Source organism: Pelophylax lessonae (assembly GCF_965119305.1).
Source record: "Pelophylax lessonae genome assembly, chromosome: 9".
Lineage (NCBI taxonomy): Eukaryota > Metazoa > Chordata > Amphibia > Anura > Ranidae > Pelophylax > Pelophylax lessonae.
In genome coordinates this window covers 245,521,211-245,534,199 of record NC_138776.1, presented here as the reverse complement: position 1 = coordinate 245,534,199, position 12,989 = coordinate 245,521,211, and the positions used below count along the sequence as shown (strand labels likewise).

General features: G+C 42.8%; 1 protein-coding gene across 1 annotated transcript in view; it reads left to right on the top strand.

Moving 5' to 3' along the window:
- Positions 1–2,527: 2,527 nt before the first annotated feature.
- LOC309562962 (uncharacterized protein) overlaps positions 2,528–12,989 on the top strand; it is a 12,276-nt gene continuing 1,814 nt past the window's right edge. Inside the window, exons 1-4 of the mRNA XM_082267289.1 lie at positions 2,528–2,636; positions 6,482–6,640; positions 10,901–11,053; positions 11,170–11,239. Of these exons, the coding sequence (XP_082123415.1) occupies positions 2,577–2,636; positions 6,482–6,640; positions 10,901–11,053; positions 11,170–11,239 (442 nt within the window). The 5' untranslated portion in view covers positions 2,528–2,576. The remainder of the gene's footprint in view (positions 2,637–6,481; positions 6,641–10,900; positions 11,054–11,169; positions 11,240–12,989) is intronic.

The following is a 12,989-nucleotide window of genomic DNA, read 5'->3' as shown; positions in this document are numbered from 1 at the left end:
GCGTTAAACGTGCAGTAATGTACAGAAATATATTGCGTTAAGCATGCAGAGGCGTACAGAAATATACTGCGTTAAACGTGCAGTAACACACTAAAATATACTGCGTTAAGCGTGCAATAACGTACAGAAATACACTGTGTTAAATGTGCAGTAACGCACTGAAATATACTTCGATAAGTGTGCAGTAAAGTACAGAAATATACTGCGTTAAACGTACACTAACGCCCTGAAATGTACTGCGGTAAACGGTACATAATGCACTGAAATATACTGCGTTAAACGTGCAGTAATACACAGAAATATACTGCGTTAAACAGCACATAATGCCCTAAAAATATACTGTGTTAAACATGCAGTAACTCACAGAAATATACTGCGTTAACCATGCAGTAAAGTTCAGAAATATACTGCGTTAAACGTGCAGTAATGTACCAAAATATATTGCGTTAAGCATACAGTAGCATACAGAAATATACTGCATTAATTGTGCAGTAACGCACTGAAATTTACTGCTTTAAGCGTGCAGTAACGTACAGAAATATACTGCATTAAACGCGCAGTAACGTACTGAAATATACTGCGTTAAGCATGCAGTAATATACAGAAATATACTGCGTTAAACGTACAGTAACGCACTGAAATGTACTGCGGTAAACGTCACTTAATGCACTGAAATACAGTATACTGCGTTAAACGTGAAGTAACGCACAGAAATATACTGTGTTAAAAAGCACGTAACACTGAAATATACTGAGTTAAACGTGCAGTAATATACAGAAATATACTGCGTTAAACGTACAGTAACGCACTGAAATGTACTGTGTTAAACAGCACGTAACACTGAAATATACTGAGTTAAACGTGCAGTATTGCACAGAAATATACTGCGTTAAACGGCACGTAATGCACTAGAAATATACTGTGTTAAACGTGCAGTAACGCACAGAAATGTACTGCGTTAAACGTAGACAAACGCACTGAATTATACTGCATTAAACGGCAAGGACAGAAATATACTGTGTTAAAAGTGCAGTAACGCTCAGAAATATACTTTGTTAAATGGACACTAGCGCACACAACTACAATGCAGTAAACCTGCCCTGGCAAAACAAACTGACACTAAAGTAAAAACAAATTGTCACACTATACCGACTGAACTATCACTAGATTTACACTAAACTGATATTCTACACTGACAATAGAATCAGAATAGCACACTAACTCTCTAGTAGACCTGAACAGAGCCCTGTTCTATCTCTCTTCACGCTGACAAACATCAAAACTGAGTATAAAAGAGAAGAGAGGAGCCTCTAAGTGTAGCAATATGGTTACATTTAATGAAGGTACAACATTTAGCTACTCACATGGTTGATGACTAAAAGAGGCAAAAGTATGCAGGCATCCGGGGTAAAGCTGTCCACATAGACCGTCCTCTGCGCCGCCATCGATGTCATCCCTTCCACACTGTGCTCCACGAGTGCTTCAAGCCTCGCTTTCAGATCGCTCTACTGCAGGTTAGTCTTCCCGGTCATGACTGCAGACTGACAGCGGTAAGGAGGACAGTCTATGTGGACAGCTTTACTCCGGATGCCTGCATACTTAGAGGTGCCTCTTTTAATCATCAACCATTCGAGTGGCTAAATGTTGAACCTTCATTAAATGTAACCATATTGCTACACTTTAGAGGCGCCTTCTCTTTTATACTCTGTAGCTCCTGCTGGATTTTGCTTCTTATCCCCTTTTGGAAGCGCCATTTGTGGATGGACATTTTATGGGTACACAACCTATCACATTGCTTTAATCTTTTTATATAGACTATAAACTAAAGAATTTATGAATAAATGGTTGAGGAACGAATCATCTGAGTTTCCATTATTTCTTATGGGGAAATTTGCTTTGATATAAGAGTGCTTTGGATTATAAGCATGTTTCCGGGAATGTATTATGCTCGTATTCCAAGGTTTTACTGTGTAAAAATTGGGTGTTCTAATTTTCTAGCAAAAAAAAAAAATGATTTTCACATGTCAACAAAAAGCGCCAGAAAATGCCTTGGTCTTCAACTGGTTAAACATGTGTGCAAAAAACGCAAAAGTGTTAAAGTTGAATAAAAAAAAAACCAGCGGAGGTCACATGTTTCCTGTGGAGAGTGGAGCTCCAGTCTGCAGCCGGATAGGGCTCAGCTGTTCCATGACGTATGTGAAGAGGAAGTGACGAGGGTAGGGAATTTTCACGGGTAGGGTTTTTTCACGGAACACCGGTGTTCTGCCGAAAACTCTGACTTGCCGAGAACTCGAGGAAACGCAGATGTGACAGGAAACATGTGACCTCCACTTCCACGAGTTGCTTCTACTGTCTTTTGAATGTTTGTTACTATAAAGTTAATAAAAAAAAAAAAAAAGGTGTAGTGAAGGTCACATTTCCCGTCGACAGTGGAGCTCCAGCTGCAGCCATTCATTGTTTGTTATAATAAAGTTCAATAAAAAAAAAAGGTGGAGTGGAGGTCACATGTTTCCTGTCAAAAGTGGAGCTCCAGTCTGCAGCCAGACCCCCTTGGAGTATGCTGTGTGTTGTTATAGATGGAAGCTGCTGTGACAGTAAGGGAAGAGGGGAATGGGGACACTCCGGGGACACTTCAGGTCTGTGTTTTTGTATTTATTGTCTTGCACCGTGGAAGTCCTGCATGGGTTTGCAGTCGTATCTTATTAGGCAGCACCGAATGTACAATATTCTGTGTATTGAAATGTATTTTTGCAACAGGAATGCAGCTACTGATAAAACTACTACTTGTAGACATGCAGATTGCAGACGCTCGCCTGCTTCTGTTGTGGAGGTACAGGCTGTGCCAGAGCTGGAAGCACATAAATACAATTACCGGCCACTTTATTAGGTACACTTGTTTCATTGCTTGGTAGCAAAATTTCCAATCAGCCAATCACATGGCAGCAACTCAATGCATTTAGGCATCTAGACGTGGTGAAGGCAACTTTCTGAAGTTTAAGCTCCGCATCAGAATGGGGGTGAAAGGGGATTTAAGTGACTTTGAACGTGGCATGGTTGTTGCCCGATGTCTGTGCCAGATGGGCTGGTCTGAGTATTTCAAAAACTGCTGATCTACTTGGATTTTCACGCACAACCATCTCTCGGGTTTATAGAGAATGGTCTGAAAAAGAGACAATATCCAGTGAGCGGCAGTTGTGTGGAGGAAAATGCCTTGTTGAGGTCAAGATGACTTGCTGAAGTTCAAAACGAGCATCAGAATGGGGATTTAAGTGACTTTGAACGTGGCATGGTTATTGGTGCCAGACAAGGTAGCCTGAGTATTTCAAAAACTGCTGATCTACTGGGATTTTCAAGCACAACCATTAAACGTGCAGTAACGCACTGAAATTTACTGCGTTAAGCATGCAGTAATGTACAGAAATATACTGCGTTAAACGTACAGTAACGCACTGAAATGTACTGTGGTAAACGGCACATAATGCACTGAAATATACTGCGTTAAACGTGAAGTAACGCACAGAAATATACTGCGTTAAACAGCACATAATGCACTAAAAAATTATTCTGTTTTAAACATGCAGTAACGCACAGAAATATACTGCGTTAAGAATGCAGTAGCGTACAGAAATATACTGCGTTAAGCGTGCAGTAACGTACAGAAATATACTGCGTTATACATGCAGTAACGCACTGAAATATACTGCGTTATACCTGCAGTAACGCACTGAAATATACTGCGTTAAGCGTGCAGTAACGTACAGAAATGTACTGCGGTAAACAGCACATAATGCACTGAATGAAGGAAGTTCTGAAGACAAAGGGGGTCCAACCCAGTACTAGCAAGGTGTACCTAGTATAGTGGCCGGTGAGTGTAGATGTTTTACGAAACCCTCCACCACTGGCATCCATAAATCTCATGAAAGGTGACACACTACTTTCCTAATATGTGACAACTTTCCAAATATGGGGGGTGCCAAGTGCAGACCTGAGATGACCAAAGGGCTGCATGTAAAATTAAGTTAAAATGGTTAAAGGTTTTTTTTTTTTTTTACCGTACTGCATGCTCTGCACTAAGGTAAAAAAACCTTTTGTGGTCAGCTCCTGCCGCGTTATACTTTATCTGAGCCCAGTCTCCATCCAGAGTGGTGCCTCAGCTCTGCGGCTCTCTCTGCCTCCTCACTGGAAGATTGGCTCCTGATATTAATGTGATTCTTCTTGAGCCACTCCTTTGTTGCCTTGGTGGTATGTTTTGGGTCATTGTCATGCTGGAAGACCCATCCACAATCCATCTTCAGTGTTCTGGCTGAGAGAAGAAGGTTCTCATCCAACATTTTACAATACATGGCCCCGTCCATTGACGAATAAGCGACACATCCAGTCGTGAAACGCGTCCACCGATTGTCCTGCACTCACAGTGTGTATCTGTATTTGCCGATTGATGTGGAATAAAGACACTCCTTTTTGAAACTCATCGGAAGTGCGGTCATTCCTTTTGTTGTATGAAGCTATCCTGGATTGCGGATCCGACCGGCACCTGATTCCAGCCTCACCTAGAGCGGTCTTCCCTGTTTGGATTCTCCCGTCCATTGACCCCTCAATGCGGCAAAGTCGGTCTGTACCTTTCAGCAGAAACCACCCCAAAGCATCATGTTTCCACCTCAGTGCTTGACTGTAGGGATGGTGTTCTTCGGGTCATAGTCGGTATTTTTCTTCCTCCAAACACGGCAAGTCAAGTTTCATCTGACCTCAGAACATTCTCCCAATCCTTCTCTGAATTATTTAGGTGTTCATTGGCAAACTTCAGACGGGCCTGTACATGTAAGAGTTTAAGCCCCTAGGGGTTAATATAGTGCTTGCTCCTATTTAATCAGGGACGAACAATTCCTTGTTCCCACACCTGAATAGTGAAAGTAATCAGGTGAAAAAAAATTTGTGTTCTTATGGGTGAAAAACCTCCTCCAAAATTAGCATACATATAAATATATTAAAGTGCAAAGTGCTGGGTAAAGTATAAATATAAATACATCAATAGATACAATATAATAAATTAAATGTGTCGGATATTATTAGAGTCCCAATATAAAGTTCATAAGTGGTCTTGTGCAAATAGTGCCTTAGTAAGATTTATCCAATATTCCAACTGCTGGTGTATTCGGCATAGCTTGTAATATAAGGGGTGCACACTCACCGGACCACACTCTTGAGTACCGTACAGTAACAAGACCTTACGAGCTTGTGGCTTCCCAAGCCTGTGGGTAACTGCTGGGCTCTGTGGTTCACTATGGTCCGTGACGCTCCTCTGTTTGGGAACCGATCCTCCAGGTCCAAATTAAGAGGGGGACAAAAAAGTGCTCCAGTAGTGCAGTACCATTAAAAAGTGGTGTTTATTGTTAATGCCGATAAAATATTTGTACAAGGTTTAAAAAACAAGTAAACGCCAGCTGCGGGTATGTGCCTGGGAATGGAGAGCGGCGACTGCCGGTTTGCGTCCCACCAGGCTACCCGGAAGCGTGCGGCGTGCGTTCCACCTGACGCGCGTTTCGTCAGAGCGTAGTGACGTCTTCAGAGGGCCTGTACATGTGCCTTCTTGAGGAGGGAGACTCATCGTGTTTTGGAGGAAGAAAAATGCTTACTATGACTTTGCAAAAAAGCAAAAAAGGAAAAGTGCCACGCTTAAATACATATACCTTTTTTATGTGTAAATGAATTTACATAAAGATGCATACAATTTATCATGCATTTAAAGTGCTTACATATAATAAACTAACATACATTGTTCAGTATATAAATAACTATAAAAATGCATAACCATTTAAAGTGCAAGATTACAAATGTGCAACCACTGTATAAATCAATGAAAAAACATAAACATAAAGTCCTCCAAAAAATGTGAATATCGAGTTGTAATATGTGTTCAAACAGAAGATAAAGTCCGCTTCCAAAAGGAGATTCCGTGTTCAGAATGGAAGATTCCCAAATAGGTGTGACCCCCACCAAAGGGGAGAGTCAAAATCGCTTACCAGAGTTAATGGACTCTATTGCCAGCGGCAAAGAGTCATTCAAGCAAAAGGTGTTGAAACCACGATTAGGCAGTAATGTCTAGATAGCTGTCAATGTCTTCTTATCACATCCAATCTCCTCTAAATATTTAGGAACTCGGATAACAACTCGTACTGAGTTTGCGCCTGTTGGCTACTACTTGTGATCACACCTTTTGTATCTGAATCGCTTGTAAACTGCAGAGTGGATATAAGTTTTCTACCTTTTTTTAATAAAGCCCTTCAATTATGGTTTTACACTATGGGGAGATTTTTGTTTTCTATGATCATCCAAGTTCCTAAATATTTAGAGGAGATTTGATGTGATAAAGGAGACATTGACCGCTATCCAGAGATTACTGCCTAATCGTGGTTTTTGTGTATCGTGAATTTACAGGTAAACCAAAAATTCAGATTTTATTCATTTTTACATTCCTGTTCAGGTTTATCTGAATGAAAATGTAGCAACGATTCAACCTGAAGACAGCGAGACCTACAAAGAGCAGCCAGAAATCCCAATGGAAATGAAGAGTGACGGGAGTCATATGACTGAACAAATTGTACAGCTTACTCTGGAGATCATCTACCTACTGACTGGAGAGGTGAGGAGGATTCTGTCCAATGACATCAACTTTTTTCCTTTACTAACGTTTATGTACAGCCAATTTTTTTTTGAAGGAGTAGGGAGGGGATAACACCCCCATTATGTTGATTTTTGCTGTTTTTTTCCCTTCAATTCCTGTCTCAAAGATGCAACAAGAAGTTAGACCAGTGGTTCTCAACCAGGGTTCCATGGAACCCTAGGGTTCCTCCAGAGGTTTCTAGGGGTTCCTTGAGCAATGAGCAGTTTTTGCCTCTCAGATTAGAGGAGAAGCGTTTTAACCTCAGGTAACGCAGGGGGTTCTTTACTGTTAGGGCTACAAGATTGTGAAATTCTCTACCACAAGAGGTGGTTTCTGCGGGAAGTATGGTGGCTTTCAAAAGACTCTTAAGCCTCGCGTCGAAAATCGGCAGGGAATTTTCGTCTGACGACCGATCTGCCGATTTTCGGCTTGTTAGTATGATGCTTCCGATAACCGACTCCGACTTTTCGGCCGAAAAAAATCTGGTGTGCAGGCTATAAAATTTTTGTCCGCCGTCAAAACACGTCAGATTTTCATGCAGTCAGTACAGATTTCGACAGGGAAAAATCTAATGCGCAAAACTGGGCATGCTCAGAGAAGAAAGAACACATAGAAAGCAAACCAACACATGACATCACTTCTGAAGTAGAATTTTGTCGGGCGAGAAAATTTGTGTGCAGTCTCGGCACATTTCAACCAACAAAACACCACTCTGGACAAAAGACGGACGATCGGTCGGCCGATAATCAATGCGTGTGTACGGGGCTTAAAACGTACATCTCAAGGATTTCAAGGATCAGAACATTCAGGGGTATGAGAGATGATTACGGCCACGCACACCTACACAGGTTGAACTGGATGGACTTTTATCTTTATTCAACCTCACCTACTATGTAACTATGTAAGATAAGTTCCCCCTGACACCATTGATCTTTTTTAGCCTTCTGGAAGAAGGTAATTCTTCCCAATGTCCACAAGTGTAAGGATCATTCATCCCACTGACCATCACACTAATGTATCATGAGTCGTAGATATAGTCATTTTTAGCAGGGGTTCCCTGAGACCTGAAAATTATTTCAAGGGTTCCTCTGTGTTAAAAAGGTTGAGAAAGGCTGAGTTAGACAGTTTCCCCAAGTGGCAGTTTATCCCCTGCCTCTTGTTCTGAGGACAACTCTAAAATTTTGTATTTTCTCGTTCATTCTTGGGGGGAAAAAAAGGTCACCAGTACATATAGAGGGGTAAATTTCCCTAACAAAGACACAAACAAAAATAAAAACGAGGTTACCTATCCAATACTAAAAAAAAGAGTTTTGCCTAGAGATACTTTTTTAATAATAGTAATAAAAAAAAATTCTGGGTGTGTCACGTAACATTATTCTTACTTCCTATAGTAATGAGCTCAGTTTGGACAAGGACCTGAACCCACGTATGTGAGCCTCTTAGGATGCTGAAGCTGAAGTGGCCAATCATTTGCTGCCAGGGCATTAGCCACAATAATACATGTGGGTTCGGATCTTAGTATGAACATGCTGAAGCTTATCACTGATAATGAAATGACTTGCTAATCACAGAGCAAGCTGCGCGTGACCCGCATACACGGACGCCCTCCCGGCAATTTAGGCGCACATTGTAGCCGTCTTTCGGCTGTAGCATGGGCAGGAAGAGGTTAACCACTTGCCGATCAGCAGTTTAACTTACTGCTGGCCAGCAGCCTTGTTGTTCCTCCTCGAAGGTACCCATATGTTCTGGGGGAACTTCATTACTTACAGGCGTGCACCCCCTGCTTCTCGTGCTGTGGTTGGACACAGTACGAGTTTGTCAGCAGGCTCGCAGCCAATGATTTAGGCTGTGAACCTGCTGATGGCAGAGACCTGTGTGTGTGTGTTAGTAAACCCACAAGACAGATCTGGCTGGTTCTGCTTCCTAATCTCACTTAGGCCCCTTTTCGCATTACAAGTCGTACTCCATGATTACCAATGTGTACCGTTCATATTTGTATGACTTCAAGTTGCAACAACTTCAAAGTAGTCCCTGCACTACTTTGGGACGATTTTTAATGCGGTTTGAGGTCCATTAGACATAGGCATTGCTTCAAGTCCAGTCAAAATTCCGGCAAAATCGCCCGACTTTTAGGTCGCATAAGTGTGAAAGGGGCCTTATCGTTCATAGCTGAGATAAGGAGGCAAATCCAGCCAGTCTGCGAGTAAAATCAGTACACCTCCACTTGTCAGACACACGGTTAACCCTTTGATCGGCCTCCTGATCACCCCTGTCACTCAGTCAGTGTCATTAGTACAGTGACAGTGTACAGCACAGGTGTCAAACACAAGGCCCGTGGGCCGTATCCGGCCCACCAGGCCAATTGATGTGGCCCTCGCACCCAAGGCTTTTTCTCAACTGGAATGTGGTGGAACTCAGTTCCGCCATTTCCAGCTCTTGCAGATTCCTGCCTACCCTGCATGCACTCACAGCAGGGCACAGCAATGCCGACCAATGATCTCCCTTCAAGTGAGAGAAAGACGCGGAGTCACCTACACTACCGGGAGGTACTAGAGCCCGGCAGATGAGATGTAAGGAAGCTTTTTGGGGGGTGGGGGGCACTCTGTACTCCGCACACTCCTGACCTCTGTACACCGTGTACTTTTTATCTTTGCACTCTGTACATAGCGCACCCATAAACCCTGTACTCTCTATGTCATACACTCCTCAACCCTGTAGTCTGTACATAGCGCACCCCTGAACTCTGCAATCTGTATGTAGCACACTCCTGACCTCTGCACACCGCGTACTTCATATCTCTGCACTCTGTACATAGCGCACCCATAAACCCTGTACTCTATATGTCATACACTCCTCAACCCTGCAGTCTGTACATAGTGCACCCCTGAACTCTGCAATCTGTATGCAGCACACTCCTGACCTCTGCACGCCACATACTTCATATCTCTGCACTCTGTACATAGCACACCCATAAACCCTGTACTCTATATGTCATACACTCCTCAACCCTGCAGTCTGTACACAGCGCACCCCTGAACTCTGCAATCTGTATGTAGCACACTCCTGACCTCTGTACACCGCATACTTCTTATCTTTGCACTCTGTACATAGCACACCTATAAACCCTTAACTCTATATGTCATACACTCCTCAACCCTGCAGTCTGTACATAGCGCACCCCTGAACTCTGCAATCTGTATGTAGCACACTTGTGAACTCTACACTCTGTACACTGCATACTTCTAAGTATATGCATAGTCTTACAGGTACAATCGGCCCTTTGAGGACAACACTAATGCTGATGTGGCCCACAATGAAATTGAGTTTCACACCCTGGTGTACAGTATTATCACTGTATTGGTGTCACTTGCCACGTCAGATAGTGTCAGTTAGTTTCCCCCCTCCCCAGCCAGTGTCAGTTAACGCCAGTCTCTGATTGTCACACTATAAGTCATTCATCACTACCATTACTAGTATAGTGTCTGTCCGGGTCCATATCCTGCTCACAGTCAGACTTAGATTCGGTTCACACTGATCCGACACAACTTCGGGGGCGATTAGTGAAGTCGCCGTACACCGCGACTTGCACGGACTTCACATAATGGAAGTCAATGCGCAAGTCGCTCCGACTTCTGTCAAAAGTAGTACAGGAAACTTTTTCTTAGTCGGAGCGACTTGAGTCGCTCCTATTAGAACAGTTCCCATAGCACTGAATGGACTGCGACCAAGTCGCCTGACAAGTCGCGGTAGTGTGACCCGGGACTTATACTAGCATCCCCAATAGTATAGTGTACCCAAAAATTCACGGTTGGATGTGGGATTTTTTTTTTTTTTTGTTTACCATAGACATGTAGCGGAATACAGTTTGACCTACATTTTTTGAGAAAATGTGATTTTATTGGATGTTTGATAACAGAAAGTAGAAAATGTTTTTGTTTTTTTTCAAAATGTTTGGTATTTTTTAGTTTATATAATAAAAAATAAAAAACCCAGTAGTGATCAATCGCAACCAAAAGATAGCTCTGTTTGTGTGGGGGGAAAAAAAAAATTATATAAATTTAATTTGGGTACAGTGTTGCATGACCGCGCAATTTCCAGTTAAAGTAGCACAGTGCTAAATAGCAAAAAATGGCCTGGTCATAAAAGGAGTAAAACCTTCGGGAGCTGAGGTGGTTAATGCCAATGTAAGGGGATATTTTTGTATTGGTTAGTGACCTGAATCTATCCCTTAATACACAGGACTACATGGTAGTGAAGAAGATATCTGGTGACATTGCAACATCCACCCATCACCCCAATAAAAAGCCACATCCTCCCACTCTGAAGCCTGAAAGAACTGGCAAGAAAGTCCTAGAGGTCATCAACCAGATTGTTGAGCTGTTGACTGGAGAGGTGAGCAATTGTCGGGAACTTTGGGATATTATCCAGTACTGTTAAAACGTCGGAATTGGTGGGGGTGTGACAGCAATGCTGTGGAAGAGTAAAGCTAACATGTCTTGTTTCTGTAGGTGGAAGATGTTTCAGAGAATGTCCACCATCATGATAAAGATCACTGTGATGGAGACCCAAGCTCATTGGGTAAGATCCGTTTTTCAGTTCCTAGCCAGTGTTAAGGCCCGTACACACGATACGAAAATCGGAAGGGAAATTTCATCCGACGAACGATCTGCCAATTTTCGGATTGTTAGTACGGTGCTTTCGACAGCCGATTACGGATTTTCAGACGACAAAAACTGGATGTGCAGGCTATAACATTTTTATCGTATGTCAACACAACGTCCGATTTTCATTTAATTAGTACAGTTTTCGTCTGAAAAAAAATCGTTAGAGCAAGACTAGGCATGCTCAGAAACGAAAGCACACATAAAAAACAATTCAACACATGACATCACTTCTGTAGTAGAATTCTGTCGTACGGGAATTTTCATATGAAAATAACCTCTTCAGTTTCGACATGAGACTAGCATGCCACAAAAAAACGGACCACAGATCGTTCGATAATCTGATCATGTGTACGGGCCTTTAGGTCACATATTTGTTTGATAAAACTTTACTGTATAATAGTATCTTCTACTCACAAAGGTTGTTTGCAATACAACATATCCCATAAAGTCCATCCTAGGCAAGACCTGCTTGACCATCTGGATATGGAAGAGGGTCTACCTTCTTAAAGTGGAGTTCCACCCATTTTTTAATAAATTGGATTACATAGTAATGTATGTAATCCCCTTTAAAACGACTTTTACCAATGGAAAGTTTTTTTTGTTGCTAGTAAATACCTTATTTTCTGCTTTATTTATCCTCTTCTCACTTTCTGGTCCGGTCGGCGATTACATCATTCGGCGATTCGCAGTGTGTGCTGGGATGTATATCAGGGCATGAAATCTCGCATTATTACACAGGAGATGAGCTGCACTGCGTGCTCTGCCCCGCCTCCACCCCGCCTCCTCTCAGTGAGCTGTATGTATGTAGTGTATTGAGGCCATGCTCCGCCCTGCCTCCTCTCAGTGAGCTCAGTGAGGATATAATGCTTTCAGTCCTCGCTCACTGAGAGGAGGCGGGGCGGAGCATGGCCTCAATACACTACATACATACAGCTCACGGAGAGGAGGCGGGGCGGAGGCGGGGCAGAAAACGCAGTACAGCTCATGTCCTGTGTAATAATGCGAGATGTCATGCCCTGAGATACATCCCAGCACACAATGCGAATCGCCGAATGACGTAATCGCCGACCGGACCCGGAAGTGAGAAGAGGATAAATAAAGCAGAAAATCAGGTATTTACTAGCAACAAAAAAAAAAAACTTTCCATTGGTAAAAGTCGTTTTAAAGGGGATTACATACATCTAAAGTGACTAAAATGGGTGGAACTCCACTTTTAGTGCATCAACCAGGATGCAGCTTGAGGTATTGACTATTTGCTCATAAATTAAGGAAGCTTTGGATGCCATCTACGATTCCAGTAACCCATGCTGGGGAAGGAGGGTGCTGGGATAGAAAGGGCCCATCCTTGCATAATGCATGCAGTCAAGAAACCCCCCCCCCCCCAGTCGTTGCACACCAACAAAACCCAATTGTAATCTAAGTGAAAGAGGCTTCAGCCCACCGATATCCAAGCCCTGCCCCCGAGGCTTAGTCATGACCAAGCCCAGGGAGCAGGCAAAAAACACTGGAGGCACCACCTGGAGAGAGGCAGGCCTAATCAGCTTTCATTTGGGTACAGTGTTGCAATTGCCAGTTGAAGTAGCGCAATGCTTAATAGCAAATAAATGCTCTGGTCATGAAGGGGGTAAAACCTTCCGGAGGACAAGTGGTTAGGACAAGCATTT